The 19,988-nt window shown below is 42.9% G+C and overlaps 2 protein-coding genes across 5 annotated transcripts in view; both read left to right on the top strand.

Annotated features, from left to right (window-relative positions):
- GTF2H2 (general transcription factor IIH subunit 2) overlaps positions 1-805 on the top strand; it is a 33,816-nt gene extending 33,011 nt beyond the window's left edge. For all 3 annotated transcript variants that reach the window (XM_038010468.2, XM_038010465.2, XM_038010466.2), the window contains exon 16: positions 555-805. In XM_038010468.2, the coding sequence (XP_037866396.1) occupies positions 555-674 (120 nt within the window). In that variant the 3' untranslated portion in view covers positions 675-805. The remainder of the gene's footprint in view (positions 1-554) is intronic.
- A 7,901-nt stretch (positions 806-8,706) lies between these two features.
- Positions 8,707-19,988, top strand: part of NAIP (NLR family apoptosis inhibitory protein) — a 51,602-nt gene continuing 40,320 nt past the window's right edge. Inside the window, exons 1-2 of one of the 2 annotated variants that reach the window (XM_038010471.2) lie at positions 8,707-9,447; positions 12,206-12,331. In XM_038010471.2, the coding sequence (XP_037866399.2) occupies positions 9,392-9,447; positions 12,206-12,331 (182 nt within the window). In that variant the 5' untranslated portion in view covers positions 8,707-9,391. Of the gene's footprint in view, positions 9,448-12,205; positions 12,332-19,988 lie in introns of those variants that run through there. The other variant, XM_038010470.2, reaches the window with a different exon arrangement.

Raw genomic sequence — 19,988 nt, 5'->3', positions numbered from 1 at the left:
TCTGCCCTGGAAATTTTATCCCAAGGCACAAGTACCCATATATGTAATGCTGAAAGAACAAATGTAGTTTTTTCCTTTTTATTTGTCTTATCTGTGTCATTTGACATATTTTTTTGAAAGGTTTACTTGAAAAGGAAATATAACATTTGCAATTGTGAGGTCATTCCCTAAGAATAATTAAATCTATGTTAAATTTTTATGCTTCTCTTTTTAATTGAATCAATCAAGTGGTCTTGCTAAGCATTCAAAAGTAGCACTGGTTTGAAGCTCATGTCTTTCCCAAACCTTAGAATGAAATAATTGAGAGTGAACTATAATAGAATAGACTTTAAAGGCTCGAAAACAAAGTCATTCCCTCATTTCTAAGGGATAGTTTGGGGTAAAAAATTAATTGCTATAGATTTGAGAATATAGAGTACATGGAAGTAATAAAGTAGGTAGTGGGAAAAAACTGATAGAGATACAAAAAAGCAAAGCACACCTTGAATGTCATCTAGCTGTGCTGTAATTAACTTTTGGAAACTAGTTTATCACTTTTCTCCTTTTCACTACAGGTTTATGTTTGTGCTATGTGCCAAAATGTTTTCTGTGTGGACTGTGATGTTTTTGTTCATGATTCTCTACACTGTTGCCCTGGCTGTATTCATAAGATTCCAGCTCCTTCAGGTGTTTGATTCCAGCATGTACTATACATTGTATGTGTTAAAAAGAAATTTGCAACTGTGAATAAAATGACTTATTTAGAAGAAGCTTCATTTAAAACATGAAAGGATAATCTGACTTAATAAACTTTTTGCTAAGAAAAGGTAATATTTTATTAAATTTTACATTTGTGTTCTGTCACAGAAATACCTGAAATTCAGTAGTACTTCATTCAATTAATTTTGTTTTCTATTATTTTGAGTTATACTGTTTTCAAAGTCATTATGCAGTATGTATAAATTACTTATAATAATTAAATTGATGTGATAATTTTATGTTTTTATAATTAAATATAGAATATGATTTATGTTAATTCATTAATTTAGTGTAAGAAGAAAGTTAAGTCTAAATGTAAATTCAGTGTAAGATGAAAATTTATCAATAGTTATGAAATTAGGCTGGGCACCGTGGCTCAGGCCTGTAATCCCAACACTTTGGGAGGCCAAAGTGGGCAGGTCACCTGAGGTCCGGAGTTCAAGACCAGCCTGGCCAACATGGTGAAACCCTGTCATTACTAAAAACACACACAAAAATTGCCGGGCATGGTGGTTCATGCCTGTAGTCTCAGCTACTTGGGAGGCTGAGGCAGGAGAATCGCTTGAACCTGGGAGGCAGAGGTTGCAGTGAGCTGAGATGGTGCCACTGCACTCCACCCTAAAGTAAGACTCCGTCTCAGAAAAAAAAAAAGTGTTATGAAATTAATACATATGAAATGATGTACTGCTACATCCACCAGAGAGGTCTTTTTTGGTTTAACCAAACATTTGGAATATGTTTATCAAGTTAGTACATCTGAAATTATTTGTGGCTATGACCAACAGAAGTCACTTTAGATTAAACATTCAGACTCACAAGACTGCCATGGCCATACTTGGTACCCGCTTACTCAAAAGGATACTAAACAGAAACAACAGCCTGCCAGCACAGCATCAAGCAGTCCTCATTAGCAGTGGAAGTCTTTGTAGCAGTCCACTGTTACAGTTTAGGTGCAAGGAGATAAGATCCTCCACAGGCATCAAGGAACCAATATCTCTTAACAATTCCATAAACACAGCTTCCAGGGTATCCACAAGGGATGTGTCAATTTCAAGAGTCACCACACTCAGGAAAGCCTAAAGCTTGAAGTCTCCATTAGATTATTTATAGTGCATCCCAATCCAGATACCGTAACAATTACGAGTTATTTTTACCATAAGCAAAGTTGCCTAAAATCATAGTTGATACCAACCATGGTTAACAGAGCTCTAAAAGTTTGACAGAAAGTGAGATTCAAATCCTTTCACTCTCATATGCTAAACCTTCTGCTTTACTCTGGGTCATCAGAGAAATTTAGGTGAGAATGTATGATGAAGTCTGTGTTTTAGGTTCAATGCAGATATATCATTATAGGCAGAACTCTTTTCTGGTTATACCCAGTTAAGAGTAAATCAGGCTTTCATAGCAAAGATATGTCTATTTTATGTATATAAACTTCAGGTACTCTAGATTGAGTTTCACTATGAAATTTGTGACTTTTTTTTTTTTTTTTTTTTTTTGAGATGGAGTCTTGCTCCGTCACTCAGGCTGGAGTGCAGTGGCGTGATCTTGGCTCACTGCAACCTCCATCTACCAGGCTCAAGCAATTCTCCTGTCTCAGCCTCCTGAGTAGCTGGGACTACAGACGCCTGCCACCATGCCTGGCTAATTTTTGTATTTTTAGTAGAGACAGGGTTTTACCTTGTTTATCAGGCTGGTCTCCAACACCTGACCTCAGGTCGTCCACCCACCTCGGCCACCGTGCCCAGCGGAAATTTGTGATTTTATAACTAAGAATTTTTAGTTAAGAACATTATCAGTAAAGACAATGTAGTCCCACCCTGGAGAATCTATTCAATAGATCTTCAGGGGAGCCCAGGAATATGCATCTTTAGTAAGTGTGTGTGCACACACATTCACACACGCACACACACAATGTGATTAGAGTAACAGGAGTTTCTCTCAGGAGTCATACTCCATGAGCCTAGACCCAGTGGTTCTTTATGTGGACACAAATTTCAGCTATAGGTTACCTAGTAACTGCTATTTTCTTCCGTCTGCTCTGTCAACAAAGGTATCAGTGGCTTGCAGGAGATGCCTTTAGTACTCTCAGAGCATTCTATCTCCCCCTATCTGGTTTAGAAGGAAGGCCTTCATTAATTACCTATTGAAAAGTTACTAGAACTCTCTATTAGAGACTCACCCTCTTGACTGGATAAAAAGGGATATCCGTGTCTCTGTTAACAGCTTTATCTCTCTACAGTTTTGGGTATTTGATAAGGTTAAGACAAAATTTTGGTTATGCTTGAGGAGGAGTTCTTTTTTCACAATTACAGAGAAAATTTTGGTTTGTTGAATATTGCAGAAATAGAAATGGTAATGTAAGACAGTTCTGGCCTTTAATTGTTTTCTTGAAACTCTACAGTATACTACAATATACAATATAGTAAAGGAAACTATTAACATGAGAGATCCTTCTGAATAGGATGTCTTTCTGAGTTCCACTATTCAGTTACAAAACTCCTTAATGCTTAAAATTCGTTATGAAAATTAGATTTATTTTAAATACTTTCAAGTGTATACATTTTTATTTCATAATTTTTATTCTGTTTGTCTTTGAACTAAAGCATTTAGTTCATTTATATTTACTGTGTACATTTTATATTTAATAAACAAATATATTTATTTATTAAAAGATTACCACTGATATATTTGGGTTTAAATTTATTATCTTTGTGTTATTGGTTCCAACAATTCCATCTTTCCTTTTTTTTTTTTTTAGTTTTTTTAACTGCATATTTAACACTATCTTTTCCTTCCTTCCTTCTTTTTGATTACTTACTTTCTACCATTCTGTGTTTTTCCTCACTAGTTTGAAAATTGTATACCCTAGAAATTACAACAAACAAAAATTACAACAACAAGAAATTACAACAAGAAGAATTTCTTTCTTTTTCTTTTGTTTTTTTTTTTTTTATTTGAGACAGAGCTGGAGTGCAGTGGCATGATCTCGGCTCACTGCAAGTTCTGCCCCCCAGGTTCATGCCATTCTCCTGCCTTAGCCTCCCAAGTAGCTAGGACTACAGGTGCCTGCCACCATGCCCGGCTAATTTTTTGTGTTTTTAGTGGAGACAGGGTTTCACTATGTTAGCCAGGATGGTCTCGATCTTCTGACCTCGTGATCCACCTGCCTTGGCCTCCCAAAGTGCTGGGATTATAGGCGTGAGCCACCATGCCTGGCCAACAACAATTTCTTAAGTCCCCTAGAAAGTAGAACCTGAGGCAAAGATGAAAGTGTTGTTACTTTATTAGGAAGGGGCAGATCTAGGGGGGTGAGAGTGGAAGAAAAGGGAAAGCAAGGCAAGGAAAAACATGATGCATTGCGTTAAGTGCAGTGGCTGGACTTCATGATAAGCTGTGACGAGATACAGGAGCCTCCCAGCAAGTGTGTTCACTTAGAGTGTGGGGCTTCTCCAGAAGGTTTATAAGGAGAAACTGCCCCTCTGAGCAGTCCATTGAAGGGAGGAAGGAGAAGTAACTTACTTTTCTTAAGTTCTTCCATTTCCCATTGATCCTACTTTGCCCACAGGGCTGTGTCATATCCTTTGGTAGCTCAGGAAGCCAGATCTCGTGCTCAGTGGTGTGGCATTGCATCCCCCTCTAGAAGGATTTCTCAATACTTTATAACTTCCTCATGTTTGTGGTCATGTGTGTGTTCAGCTATATCTCTAGAATGGCTGGCAAATTCATAGCATGAAATGATTTCATGAGTGGTGACAAAGAAAGGGTGCAGTCAGCCCTTGGGGAGTGGGTTAGTGGAATCCCAGTCTGGAGGCCATTAGTGGGTGGCAGAGTTTAGGAGAAAAGATAAGAAGTTTCAGTCCTTGGGCCCTGTAGTAAGGAGAAAAACGGTACAGGAGGTTGTCACATTTCTGAGAAGTAGTCTTAGAGTGCCCTAGTACCCGCTCTGGATCCAGTTCTGTAAGGGCAGAGGATTCATTATTTCCAGGTAATCTAAGTCTGTTCTGGGGAGAAGTATTACAAGATGGACTGGGAACTCAGCTGGGATCCTGAAGGGATTTAAATTATTGATTTCACCTGACTGAATTGCTATTTGTGTCACACCTCAGGACCCTGGAAATAATACACAATTTGCCCATTCATTCATTAATTCACTCAACAAACTTGTACATCTGCCGTAAGTCTGACACAATCCTAGTTATCAGGGATGTAGATACTCAAAAGAAGGAAACCTAACCTCATGCATCTGTGAATCTCCCCATCTGAAAAGACACAGCCTTGTAAAGAAGCTTGTGTGAAAGTGCTAACGACATGCCAAGTGTTGTGGGGATGCAGGAGAGGCGTGGTAAAGTGGGTTGGGAGGCAGCTCAGATGTCTAAAGGGGTCAGGCAGACAATGCAGGTAAGTGAAAGGGGGCTGGTTGATGCACAGTGGGGACATCTGGAAAGCACCCATCCCATCTAAAGGAGGCAGCCTCTGAGAGGCTGGGGGTCAGGTATAGAAGGGAGACGTACTTTTCACTGTAGATCCTTTTGTATCTTTTAAATTTTGTTACTTAATTCAAAAAAATGTAGAAATAAAGATTTTAAAGTGAGGTAACCATTATTTGGTCCCAGCCTATTTTTTTCTTCTGGGAATGATACTTAAACTAAAAATTGGAATTTTTTTTTTTTTTGAGACAAAGCCTTGCTGTGTTCCCCAGGCTGGAGTGCATTGGTGCAATCATGGCTCACTGCAGTCTCGACCTTCCAGACTCAAGTGATGGTCCCACTTCAGACTCCCTAGTAGCTGGGACCACAGGTGTGTGCCACTGTGCCTGGCTAATTTTTAAAAAAGGTTTTTTTTGTAGAGACAGCGTCTTCCTATGTTGCCCAGGCTGGTCTTGAACTCCTGGGCTCAATTAATCTGCACGCCTCCGTCTTCCAAAGTGTTGGCATCATAAGCTTGAGCCACCGTGCCCAGCCGTAAAAACTGAATTTTTAAAGTGAATTCTCCCAAGTTTGAGATGTTGGTATCTAATTTGGAAAAACACAGAGGCTAAATCCTGGCCTGTCTCTTTTCTATCACTTATCATCAGGGCAGATATTCTTATAAGTTTCAGGTGTTATACTTTCCTGGGATATACTCCTCTTAGGGGATTATTTATTTATTTTTTGTTTTTGTTTTTGTTTTTGTGACAGAGTCTCGCTCTGTCAACCAGGCTAGAGTGCAGTGGCACAATCTTGGCTCACTGCAACCTCTGCCTCCTGGGTTCAAGTGATTCTCCTGCCTCAGCCTGCTGAGTAGCTGGAACTACAGGCGTGCACCACCATGCCTGGCTAATTTTTGTGTTTTTAGTACTGACAGGGTTTCACCATGTTGGCCAGGCTGGTCTTGGAACTCCTGACCTCAAGTGATCCACCCACCTGGACCTTCCAAAGTGCTGGGATTACAGGCGTGAGCCACCCTGGCCGGCCTTAGGGGATAATTTAGCTTAGGTTTTTTGTGTTTCTGTTTTAAATTTAAATTTTTATTTTTTTGAGGCAGTATCACTCTGTCTCTCAGGCTAGAGTGCAATGGCACAATCAACTCACTGCAGCCTTGAATTCCTGGGCGCAAGTGATCTTCCCAATTCAGCTTCTCCAGTAGCTAGGACTACAGGCGTGCACCACTATGCCTGGCTGATTTTTTTTTTTTTTAAGAGATGGACTCTTGTCATGCTGTCCAGGCTCGTCTCAATTCCTGGCCTCAAACGATCCTCTCTCCTAGGCCTCCCAAAGTGCTGGGATTACAGACTACAGACGTTAGCCACTATGCCCAGCCTAGTTCAAGTTTTAAGCATTAAGAATTGACTCTTTGGAGGACTAGGGATCTTTTAAGGATCTCTACAGTCAGTGACTCTAAATGTAGTGTTTGGACCAGTAAGTAGCATTAGCATCACACAAGAAGTCATTAGAAATGCAAATTATTGGCCGGGGGCGGTACCTCATGCCTGTAATCCCAGCACTTTGGGAGGCTGAGGTGGACAGATCACGAGGTCAGGAGTTCGAGACCAGCCTGACCAACACGGTGAAACCCTGTTTGTACTAAAAATACAAAAATTAGCCGGGCGTAGTGGAGGGCACCTGTAATCCCAGCTACTCAGGAGGCTGAGGCAGGAGAATCACTTGAACCCGGGAGGAGGAGGTTGCAGTGAGCTGAGATTGCACCACTACACTGCAGCCTGGGCAACAGAGTGAGACTCCATCTCAAAAAAAAAAAAAAAAACGCAAATTCTTGAGCCCCATCACAGGCCTGTTGAATCAGAAACTCTGAGGATGGGTCTGGCAGTCTTTGCTTTAACAAATCCTCCAGGTGGTCACGATAAATGTTGAAGTGTGAGAGTTACTGCCTGTAATCCCATTACAGAGGTACGTAGGTAACTTAAAAACAGGTCCTGATAAAAGAATTCTACTAAACTTAAAAAACAAATTCAGGTAACCTTATTAAAAACAAATCTCAAACATGGAATTATTTTTTCACTTCTTTTTTTTTTTTTTGGAGACAGAGTCTTGCTCTATCGCCCAGGCTGGAGGGCAGTGGCGCGACCTCGGCTCGCAATTTCGATCTCCCAGGTTCACGCCATTCTCCTGCCTCAGCCTCCCGAGCAGCTGGGACTACAGGCGCCCGCTACCACGCCCAGCTAATTTTTTTGTATTTTTAGTAGAGACGGGGTTTCACCATGTTAGCCAGGATGGTCTCAATCTCCTGACCTCAATATCCACCCGCCTCGGCCTCCCAAAGTGCTCGGATTACAGGCATGAGCCACTGCGCCCAGCCTTTTTCACTTCTCTTAATGCTTTGTAAACATTAGTGTATTTATATATGTACTTAGAATTTTTAAAAATCAATTTTATTGAGTTATAATTAACATACAGTAAAAATGCTCCCATTTTGAGTAATTCCATGCCTTTTGACAAGTGTTCTGTACCCATGCCACGACCACCACAATCGAGAGAGAACATCTTCATCATTCCAGAAGGGCTCCTTTGCGGTCAGTATTCCTGAGGAGTTCCAGCCACCAGTGACATTGATCTGTTTTCTGTCACTGTAGATGAGATTTGTCTGTTATATACAATTTTTAAAAATTAAATATGTATGGCTTCTTTTGCTTAGCATCATGTTTTTGAGCTTATTCATTTGTTGCATATATCAATACTTTGCTTCTTTTTACCACCTGTATTTCATTTATGGATACTTTGTTTATCCATGTGTTTATCCCCAGTGGACACTGGGCTGTTTCTGATTTTTTGGTTATTATTATGAATAAAGTTGCTATGAACATTATTGTATAAATCTTTGTGTGTTCATGTGTTTTCATTTTTCTTGGGTAAATATGTAGGAATAGGACGGGCACGGTGGCTCACGCCTGTAATCCCAGTACTTTGGGAGGCCAGGGCGGACGGATCACAAAGTCAGGAGATCAAGACCATCCTGGCCAACATGGTGAAACCCCGTCTCTACTAAAATACAAAAAAAATTACCTGGGTGTGGTGTTGCGCACCTGTAGTCCCAGCTACTTGGGAGGCTGAGGCAGGGTAATCGCTTGAACCCAGGAGGTGGAAATTGCAGTGAGTCAAGATCATGCCACTGCACCCCAGCCTGGCAATAGAGCAAGACTCCATCTCAAAACAAACAAACAAACAAAAAATTCTAGTCTGTATGGCAGCATAACATCAGGTAAAAGTACAGACTAGCCAGATCACCTGGTTAACCTTAACCTCTATGTGCTTGAGTTTCCTTATCTGTAATATGGAGATATAGCAATAGCTGATTTGGACTGTTAAAGGAATTAAGTGGACACATGTAAAGTGCTTAGAATTGTCCCTGGCAAGTAGTAGGCTGCAATATTGTGATATAATAAATATATATATTTGATCTTCATCCAGTTCCTGGCACGGATCTCCAGAAACCCTTGTAATTTCCTGAGTGACAAGGGTAATAGAAACATCTTTTATTAGAATACTTGGTCTTGGTTCCTGACACAAGAACTTCTAAGGCCTTTGGAATCTCCAGATGATAAGAGTGTATGACAATGAGCTAACTGGTGGCTGGGATCCTTTAGACAACTTCAGGATGGCGGCTATGCCCTGAAAGACTAAGGCATGATTAGAGGTCTGGGACTTGCAGCCCCACCCCTTGACCTCCAGAGAGGGTAAAAGGGCTGGAGATTGACTAACCACCAATGGTCAGTAATTTAACCAATCATGCCTAAGTGATGGCACCTCCATTAAAAAATAAACCGCAGGTTTGGAGAGCTTTTGGTTTGGTTAACCCTCACCACATACCAAGAAGGCGATGCACCTCAAACTGCAAGAAGACAAAAGGTCCTGTGTTCACCTGGGACCCTTCTGGACCTTGCCCTGTGTACCTCTTCAACTGCCTGTTCATCTGTATCCTTTACAATAAATCAGTAAACATAAGTACAGTTTCTGAGTTGTGTGAGCCATTATAAGAAATGATCAAAACTGGGATTTTCCTTTCGGAAGCCCCTCTCTCTCGCAAGGGAGACAGCTGTTCTCCTTTTTCTTTTGCTTGTTAAACCTCCGCTCCTAAACCCACTCCTCGTGTGTATCTGTGTCCTTAACCTTCTTGGTGCGAGACGACGAACCCCGGGTACTGACCCCAGACAACAATGCCACTTCATATTGGGGACTTCGTCTGGGATTCCAAGGTGCATTCATTGGAAAGGTGAGTAGAGGAGCGCACCTCAACTCTGTCCTTTGATTTCGAGGCTCTTGGCCTCCATTTTAGAATCAGACCAAACCAAATACTGGGCCCCCTTCTGCTTCTGTGAATGGGAAAACTGCCTTCAACAATTAGCCGTTTAAAAATGATGAGCGTGCCTGCCAGCCTTCCAAGTCTCGGGGGACAGGCTTGCTGGGGAGAACATGGAGAACCCCAAGTGCCCACGGGCAGCTGGGCACATTAGCCATGTTTGAACCAGTTTCCTTTCACGGAGGACCAAGCCGTCGTGTGGGGCTGGAAGAGGTCCTGGAGCAACTGAGGATTTCTGGCTGGGGCTACCTCCGGGTGCCATCCGAAGGCTTCTGGACTCACCCCAGCCTCCGACCACTCTAAGGGGTGTCGGCAACAGGACCTCCAACTTTCCTATCATAATTCCCTCATTTCCTATCCACGACCACCGTGTCTCCTCCCTCTGTATGCAGTGCTGCGGGAGTTTTACAGTGCAGGGAAGTCATCTTGTTAGGCAAGAACAAGGAATGCTGTAGTAACCGGGGATATAGCACAGGGGCATGCTGTTGTGATTTTCTAGGAACAGAGGGTCTCCTCCCCCACCACAGTGAGCATCAGTCTCTGCCCTTGCTCTGGAAAGCACATGGCATGTCAAGGTCACTCTGCCCTTTGTCATAGTAAGATTCAGGTGGGGTGACCAGCCTTCCCCTCGCGCTATGTAAACGTCACACCTGGTCAAACCAACCTGTGGGCTGTAGGCAAATCAGACACCGCCTCCTCAGGCCTGCCTATAAAATCTGGTGCAGTCCACCGCTGGCCGGGTTTTCCTTTCGGAAGCCCCTCAGAAGGGAGAGATCTGTTCTCATTGTTCTTTCTTTTGCCTATTAAACCTCTGCTCCTAAACTCCCCCAACCCCCAAGAAAGAAATTATTGAACCTGAGGGGGTTGCAGATGCCCTTGATTTGTAGTGAACTTGGACAGAAGTGTGGGTACCCTGGGCTCCTAATAGTTGTGGCTGGCATCCGAAGTAGGGGGCAGTCTTGGGGGCTGAGCCCCTAACCCGTGGGGCCTGCACTAACTCTGGTTACTTAGCATCAGAATTGAGTAAAATTGTAGGACACTCAGCTGCTGTCTGCGGAGAATTGGTTGGTGGAAAACTCATATATTTGATGTCAGAAATGTGAGTAGAGAAATGGTTTTTCCTTTATAGACTCTATGTAAATTTTAATTCGTGTTTTTGGTAATACACAATATTACTGATTCTTAAAAGTATAAACCCAGGAAAATTAAGAAAATAGGAATGTCAAGTCCAACAGAGCTTAAAGGTAAAAAATAAAATAAAATAAAACAGAAATGGGACCAGTAGCACAGAATATTTTAACACATTCTTGGAAAGTAGAAACTAAACGGACTAGTAGTCATGAAGGAAGCAGCCCAAGGAAACCGCTTCCTGAGTATGGAGTCTCCTATGGGAGACTATCTGCCCTATGGAGAAGCTTGGAGTAACTGTGGACATGATGCCAGGTAGGAAGGAGGGCTGGAGTGACATAAAGGGCTGAAAATTGAGGGACTAATTGGAAGCCTGTGCATGGGACAGTCAGCTCCCTCTACCCCATGATCAGAATATTTGGCACAAGTGTTTACCCTGGGGCAAAAAATTAAAGAAGTCTTCCCTGCTGCCCCCAAGATTGAACACATTGCTTTCTCTTAGCTGACCTAGAGAACCAGTGTGGGCAAAGTTGACACTATGAAAATAACAGAAAAGAAAGAGCTGTGAGAAATTATAATTGCTGAAATTTTAAACTACGATTGGAGAGCTGGAATATAAAGGAGAGGACAGCTGGGTGTTGTGGCTCACATCTGTAATCCCAACATTTTGGGAGGCTGAGGCCGGCAGACCACTTGAGCCCAGGAGTGCGAGACCAGCCTGGGCAACGTGGTGAGTCCCCCATCTCTAGACGAAATAAAGTAAAAAAATTAGCTGGGCATGGTAGCACACGTCTGTAGTCCCAGCAACTTGGGAGGCTGAGATGGGAGGATCACTTGAGCCCAGGAGGTGGTGGCTGCAGTGAGCTGTGATTGTGCCATTGCACTCCAGCCTGGATGACAGAGCAAGACCCTTAGAAAGTAGGAAAATAATATATGGAAAAAAAAAAAAAGTGATCAATTGATTTCTCACCTGAATAGTGGGAATACCAAAAGAGTAAAAAGAGAGTAACAGACAGTAGGAAGTTATCAAATAAACAATAGAAGGTAATTTCCCAGGCTTGATGGGAGACCCAAGAGTTCAGACTGAAAAGGCCCATTGAATACCCAGCACAATGAATGTAGAGAGATCTACACTTAGGAGAAAAGATCCTAAAAGCTACCAGAAAGATAGAAACTGTTACTATAACAGAAATAAGACACTAGCACCTTAACTGTTAACCAATCTCAACAAACTAGAAGAAAGGCCGGGTGTGGTGGTTCATGCCTATAATCCTAGTACTTTGGGAGGTTGAGATGGGAGGATCGCTTCAGTCTGGGAGCTTGAGGCTGCAGTGAGCTAGGATCGTGCCACTGCACTCCAGCCTGGGCGACAGAGTGAGACACTGTCTCAGAAACAACAGAAACAAAAAAACTAAAATACTTCTGGTGTGAGACTCCGTAGGTTTCATTACTCCCCTTGGGTCCTGATTGGATGCTGTTGACTCAAGACCTTAGAGCATTTACTGGTAACATCTATGACTGCGCAATTTGTTTTGCGTTTCAGTTCCTTAAATATTTTCTCACTGCCTCCTATTAAAGGAGGAACAGAGCATTTGTACTTCAGCCTCGTACTTTCCTTCCCCTGGCCAGCATTCTCCTCCATGAGACTAGAACTGTGGATAAACCTCAGGTAAGTAAATTACCATCTGTGGCAAAGGTGATTTTCTTCTACACCTAAACCTATGGCCCCTTCTTTGTCTTGCTATTGTTTCTCTCTTTGGAGGCAGGATGGTATGGAGGAAACAGGACAGACACTGGGGTCACACAGACTTGGATTTACATCCTAGCTCCCTGGCACAGTTACCTCAGTGGCACTCTTAGCACTGTAGTCAGAGAATATTAGACCTGGAAAGGGCCTTGGAAATTACTTCTCCTCCCCCAGAAACAGCCTCTAGACTGGCATGATTGACCACCAAACTTTGTTGTGTCGGACAGGATCGATGTCTGCTGGTCTGCTGCAACCCTGTACTCATTCATCTCTGGGGAGGCCTGAAGCCTTGGTGCTGTTCCTTGGCCAAACCTAAATGAAACGTACTAGTCAGTGATTAATAGAGTCCTGTGCTGGGGTGGGAGACAGATCAGGAAGCAGCCTGTTTCTTGTTTCTTTCTTTCTTTTTGGAGATGAAATCTCATTGGCTTTGAACTTCTGGGCTCAAGTGATCCTCCCACTTCAGCCTCCCAAGTAGCTGGGATTACAGGTGCATGCCACTGCCCCAGCTTGACTGTACCAGCTTGTTTCTGGTTTTGAGCCCTGGTATGCAAGCTAGTGTTGGCTACCTCATCAGAGGAGTATAAAAGAGCCTCAGATGAGGTTACGGTTCTCCTGAGACCAAGGTGTCTTCCATGTATCTAGCTGGTTCATTACTTAAAGATGAAGCACATTTTCCACATCCTTTGTGTCTGCGAAAGGACCCTAGGAACTGGGCCTGGTGTTTCACTTGCCTTTTGGTTTGTTGGAGGTTTTTTTTTTGTTTTTTTTTGTTTGTTTGTTTTTTAATCTATCCTTTACCTTTATTAAAGCCTTAGGTGAGTATACTATGCAGAGTCCTCTGAGTCTTTTCAATTATCCAAACCTGTGTAATTGATGACGAGGGTACTGTGAATAGGATCATTAAATTTTTGTTTGTTTGTTTTTGAGACAGGGTCTTACTCTGTCGCCCAAGTTGAGTGCAGTGTCTCGATCATGGCTATATAGCCTCAACCTCCTAGGCTCAAGAGATCCTCGCACCTCAGCCTCCCGAGTAGCTGGGTCTACGGCACACATCATCACAGCTGCCTAACTTTAAGCAAAATTATTTTTTTGTAGAGATGGAGTCTCACCATGTTGCCTGGGCTGGTCTCAAACTCCTGGGCTCAAGTGATTTGCCTGCCTCGGCCTCCTAAAGTGATGGGATTATGGTGTGAGCAGCTGTGCCAGGCCCAAGATTTTTGTTTTGTTTTGTTTTGTTTTTCGAGACAGGGTCTCACACTGTTGCCCAGGCTGTAGTGCAGTGGCACTGAAGCCTGAAACCTCTGCCTCCTGGGTTCAACCAATTCTTATGCCTCAGCCACCCGAGTAGCTGGGATTACAGGCATTGCACCACCACACCTGGTTAATTTGTTTGTATTTTTAGTAGAGATGGGGTTTCACCATGTTGGCCCGGCTGGTCTTGAACTCCTGAACTCAAGTGATCTGCCCGTCCCAGCCTCCCAAAGTGCTGGGATTACAGGTGTGAGCCACTGCACCTGGCTCCCCAGTTTTTTACTTTATAATTTAAATGATAGCTAAGGCTTTGGGAGAAAGATGAAAAGTGGGGAAGATTTAGAGCCACCGGTGCCAGGCTGGTTGCTGGGGAATCCCTGTTTGAATTTGCTGAAGTGCTACAACTCTCAATGGGAAGAAAGGGATGGCAATGGAACTTGAATGTGGTTGATGCAGAGCAAGAGGAAATAGTTAAATAGACTTAAAAAGAAATCCAGACACAGAGGAAGTCAGCCAAGAATCCAGTTCCCTAACTGGTTAGGCTGCTTTGGCAAAAATGAAAGTAACTAAAAAAGAACCCTGCGTTGCCAAATCCACCAAGTTCCTTCTGTAAAGGGAAGGAACATGATGCCAAAGGGGAGTTGGGCAGATATTTCTTCTGATGGGAATGTGACCCTCATCTGGTAGACAATCACCAAAGAAACTGCAGTGGGAGGGCATCAAGAGACAATTGAAACGGAACTACACAAGAGTTAAGTTGCCTATGGACTGACAGAGCTTCCTGCAGAACCACTGCTGGACATGATATACATGAATGACAAAGGAGATCTTTTCCATGTATTAGGTACTGTCAAATGTACCTTCAAATGAATGTACATGTACACAAAGTGTGCTTGGTCTTCATTAGCTGAATTCGTTGAAGATCTTCAATTAGCTGCAGCTTTTGCCAGAATGTGGTTAGCTGGGCAAATTCCAAATCGGTTGAGCTGGACAAAGGTGGGAGTACATAAAACATATCTTGTAAAGGGGAACTGCGCAATTACACCCATAATTATTAGATGAAATACTCCCTAGGGGTGACTGAAACATTGAGAATGCAAGCAAGCACATTGGGACTGGTTCTGTGATGAAACTAAGGTATCCCTTAATTTTATCTCTTTGACTTAAGTGATGATAGATGCTGTGATAAGAGGGCCTCCACCTTTGTGGACTTTTTGTGTGACCCTACTACTGGGGAAGCAGGATGAAGTGAGAGGCTGCTGAAGACTTACTAGCTCCTTTGCTCCAAATTGTGCTGAATGATGAACAGATTAATATCATTCAAAAGAAAGGAGGCCAGGTATCATGGCTTACACCTGTTAATTCCAGCACTTTGAGAGGCTGAGGCAGGAGGATCGCTTAAGCCTAGGAATCTGAGGCTGCAGTGAGCTAGAATCATGCCACTGCACTTGTACTACAACCTTGGCAACAGAGTGAGCCCTTGTCTCTTAAAAAAAAAAAAAAAAAAGAGGAAAGGGCTGGGCATGGTGACGCCTGCCTGTAATCCCAGCACTTTGGGAAGCCAAGGCAGGCGGATCACCTGAGGTCAGGAGTTTGAGACCAGCCTGGCCAACATGGTGAAACCCTGTCTCTACTAAAAATAAAAAAATTAGCTGGGCATGGTGGCACATGCCTGTAATCCCAGCTACTCAGGAGGCTGAGGCAGGAGAATTGCTTGAACCTGGAAAGCGGAGGTTGCAGTGAGTCAAAATTGCGCCACTGCACTCCAGCCTGGGTGACAGAGCGAGACTCCATCTCACTTTGTTGCCCAGGCTGGTTTCAAATTCCTGGGCTTAAGCAATCCTCCCGCGTTAGCCTCCCAAAGTGCTGGGATTACAGGTGTGAGCCAGTGTGCCCTGCCAAGATTTCTAATGTATCCTAGTCTTGATGAATTAAACAAATAAACCTTTAGGATGATGCAAAAGCAGAATCTGCAGTCACTTTAGAGCAGTGTGGTGTAAAGAAAAGGGTGGCAGAGTTTCTCGGTGCTATGGGACCTAAGGACATTTATATTGGTGTGGATAAAATGCCCAGAGTGGTGAAAAACTTTGTTGTCATCATTGGACCCTGGTGCATAATGTATTGTTATACCTGCTAATAGAAAATTAAAGGGCAATTAACTTAATTAGTTTAATATGACAATGCAACTGTAAGTTTAAGAGTGGAAAATGGGCCAGGTGTGGTGGCTCATGCCTGTAATCCCAGCACTTTAGGAGGTTGGGGTGGGAGGATCACTTGAGCCCAGGGATTTGAGACTAGCTTGGGCAACATAGGGAGACCCCCCCCCGAACACCCTCCACACCCCGTCTCTATAAAAAATGGTGGTGTGCTCCTGTAGTACCAGCTACTTGGGAAGCTGAGGTGGGAGGATCACTTCAGCCTATGAGGTTGAGGCTGCAATGGAGGGTGATCAAGCCATTGCACTCCAGCCTAGGTGACAGAGCGCGACCCTGTCTCAAGAAAAAAAACGTGAAAAATGTCCATACAAAAACTTGTACACTAATGTGCACAGCAGTATTTATAATAGCCAAAAAGTGTAAAAAATCCACATATCCACTGGGTTGAGGAATAAAATATGGTATATATAATAATAAAATGTGGTATATCCACATAATGAAATATCATTTTACAATGAAAAGGAATATGAAGTACTAAAACATTACAACATGGATGAATTTGGCTTCCTTTTTTTGTTGTTCTTTTTATTTTATTTTTTAAGCACCTCTACCAACATGAACATTTTGCTAAGTGAAAGCAACCAGACACAAAGGACCACGTATTGTTTGATTCAATCTATATGAAATGTCCCCAGTAGGCAAATCTATAGAGACAGAAAGTAGCATAGTAGTTGCCTAGGGGTAGGAGGGTAATGGGAAAAATGGAAAGCAACTGCTAATGGGCATAGTGTTTCTTTCTGGGGGGATGAAAATGTTCTAAAATTGATTGTGGTGATGGTTCTGCTTGTTTATGAATACGCTGAAATCTATTGAACTGTACATTGTATTTACTTTTTTTTAGAGACAGAGCTTCACTCTGTTTCCCAGACTGGAGTATAGTAGTGCAATCATAGCTCTCCACAGTTTCATACTCCTGGGCTCCAGAGATCCTTCCACCTCAGCCTCCCGAGTAGTTAGGACTACAGGCACGTGCCACCGTGCCCAGCTAAGTTTTCATTTTCTTTTTAAAAAAATTTTTTAGAGACAGGGTCTAGCTATGTTGCCCAGGCTCATCTCAACTTCTGGCCTCAAGCAATCCTCCCACCTTGGCCTCCAAAGCACTGGGGTTATAGATATGAGTCACCATACCCTGAGTTGTTCATTTTAAATGGGTGAATTTTATGATGGGTGAATTACATTTCTTTCTTTTTTTTTTGAGATGGAGTTTCACTCTTGTCACCTAGGCTGGAGTTCAGTGGTATGATCTTGGCTCACCGCAACCTCCGCCTCCTGGGTTCAAACGATTCTCCTGCCTCGGCCTCCTGAGTAGCTGAGATTATAGGCATGCACCACCATGCCCAGGTTTTTCTTTTTCTTTTTCTTTTTTTTTGTATTATTAGTAGAGATGGGGTTTCACTGTGTTGGCCAGGCTAGTCTTAAACTCCTGGCCTCAGCCTCCAAAGTGCTGGGATTATAGGCATGAGTCACCATGGCTGGCCCCGAGTAGCTGGGACTACAAGCACGCGCCACCACCCCCGGCTATTTTTTGTTTGTTTGTTTCTTTGTATTTTTAGTAGAGATGGGTTTTCGCCATGTTGGCCGGGCTGGTCTCAAACATCTGACTTCAGGTGATCCACCCACCTTGGCCTCCTGAAGTGCTGAGATTACAGGCATGAGGCACTACTCCCAGTGAATTATATTTCAATATAATTCAATGATGCAATATAATTGCGTAATTGTTGTCATTTCTCCCTGATGTATTATTGGAATGGATATGACATCTGAATGGGGATGCCTTTGAGGAAAGAGATTTCATAAAATGAACAGTGTGTGGCATAATCGTGGCTTACTGTAACCTTGAATTCTTGGGCTCAAGTGATCCTCCTGCCTCCGCTCCCCGAGTAGCTGTGCCACCACATCTGGCTAATTTTTGAAATTTTTTGTAGAGACAAGGGTCTCACTAAGTTGCCTAAACTGGCCTCAAACTCCTAGCCACAAACAATCCTCCCACCTTGGCCTCCCAAAATGCTGGAATTACAGGTGTGAGCCACCACACCAGGCCACTTACTTTCTATTTGATTCCTATTTCAGAAGAAAATTGTAACCAATTTGCATTTGTGCGAAAAGGCCACCAATGTACATTTAAGGTGCTCCCACAGGACATTTAAATTCTCTTGCTTATTGCTACAACCTAATGAGGAACAACTTAGATTTGATTTCACTGGAAAATAATGTACCTTTTTTTTTTTTTTTTGAGATGGAGTCTTACTCTGTTGCCCAGGCTGGAGTGCAATGGCAAGATATTGGCTCACTGCAACCTCCGCCTCCTGGGTTCAAGTGATTCTCTCGCCTCAGCCTCCCAAGTAGCTGGGATTACAGGCACCCACCATCATGCCCGGCTAATTTTTTATATTTTTGTAGAGGCAGGGTTTCACCATGTTGGCCAGGCTGGTCTTGAACTCCTGACCTCAGGTGATCTGCCCACCTCGGCCTCCCAAAGTGCTGGGATTACGGGCATGAGCCACTGCACCTGGCTAATACTATGTCTTATTATATTGATGATATAATGTTAATCTCTCAATCCAAATATCCAGCTAAGACTGAATTGGAAGTGCTTGTTAATCATGTAACTACCAGGGAGGGGCTGATTACCTGGCTATAATGCAAGGCTTAGTATAAATGGTAAAATTCTTAGAAATTACTTGGTCTAGGCTGGATGTGGTGGCTCATGCCTGTAATCCCAGTGTGGGAGCCGAAGTGCCACTGCACTTCAGCCTGGGCGACAAGGACAAGAGTGGGAGGCCAAGGCAGGCAGATCACTTGAGGTCAGGAGTTGGAGACCGGCCTGGCCAACATGGTGAAACCCCGTCTCTACTAAAAATACAGAAATTAGCCGGGTTTGGTGGCATCTGTCTGAAATCCCAGCTACTCAAGAGGCTGAGGTAGGAGAATTGCTTGAACCCGGGAGGCAGAGGTTGCAGTGAGTCAAGATCTCGCCACTGCACTCCAGCCTGGGTGACAGAGTGAGACTCTGTCTCAAAAAAAAAAAAAAGAAAGAAAGAAATTACTTGGGCTAGAGCCACTAGAAATATTCCCAAACATCCAAAATTAAGTTGCTAGCTACAAGACAGAGGAAAAAGGCACAAAAATTGGTTCAATTTCTTGGTTCCTGGAGAAATCACCTACCACGTTTGGGAATTTTATCAACCCTTATTCTCAAAGTTAAGACGGAATGGGGAGCTAATTTATATGGAGCTTTGAAAAATGAACAAATGGCAGACCCTTTGGGAACTTCAAAGAGATTCCTTTGGGGCCATAGCACCTCAGTGTTCAAATGATGTTAGCAGTGTCGGCAACCGACTCACACTCATGGAGCTTCTTACCAAACCTGTGACTGTCCCTCAGGGATGGTCATGGGGATTTGGGACTAGAAAGTTACCTGAGGCTTCTGGCAGGCATATGTCCTCTGAAAAACAGTCATTGGCCTGTTACTGGGCTTTAATGGACTGCTTCTATAATGGAAGGACATAAAATTATTTTGAGATCTGAAAACCCAGGACAGAGAACATTCTGGGGGAGAACCAGGACCCTGACAATATGAAGGACTTCATTTCACCATTCTCCAGAGCAATTTGGTGACATATATAAAAATCTTGAAAAATATACATATGACTTGACTCGAATTCTCTTGAAACTTTGTTGTGAGGAAAAAATAATGACCGGAAAAACACTTTTTGTTATAGGATACTCAGTTATCCTTTAACATTTGTTTATACAGAGAAAAATGGCAACAGCCTGAATGTCTTAAATGAGGAGATTCATGAAGCCATTAAGGAGTAATTTGCAGATATGTATTTATTAATGTGATATTATATATATACACACACAGAGAATATATATATAGAGAGATTACATATATATGCATATATATAAAGAGACACATGTAGAGAGATGGGATCTTGCTGTGTTGCCCAGGCTGGTCAAACTCCTGGCCTTAAGCAGTCCTCCCACCTTGGCCTCCCAAAGCACTGGGATTACAGGCATGAGCCATCTCCCCTGGCTATAATTATAGTGGGACATCTGCAGCTTTGGCACAGAGCACTGGGACTTCAAACTGAACACAAAATAAT

This window comes from Chlorocebus sabaeus, chromosome 4 (assembly GCF_047675955.1).
Source record: "Chlorocebus sabaeus isolate Y175 chromosome 4, mChlSab1.0.hap1, whole genome shotgun sequence".
In the NCBI taxonomy this organism is placed as follows: Eukaryota; Metazoa; Chordata; class Mammalia; order Primates; family Cercopithecidae; genus Chlorocebus; species Chlorocebus sabaeus.
This window is presented reverse-complemented; position numbering and strand designations above follow the sequence as displayed.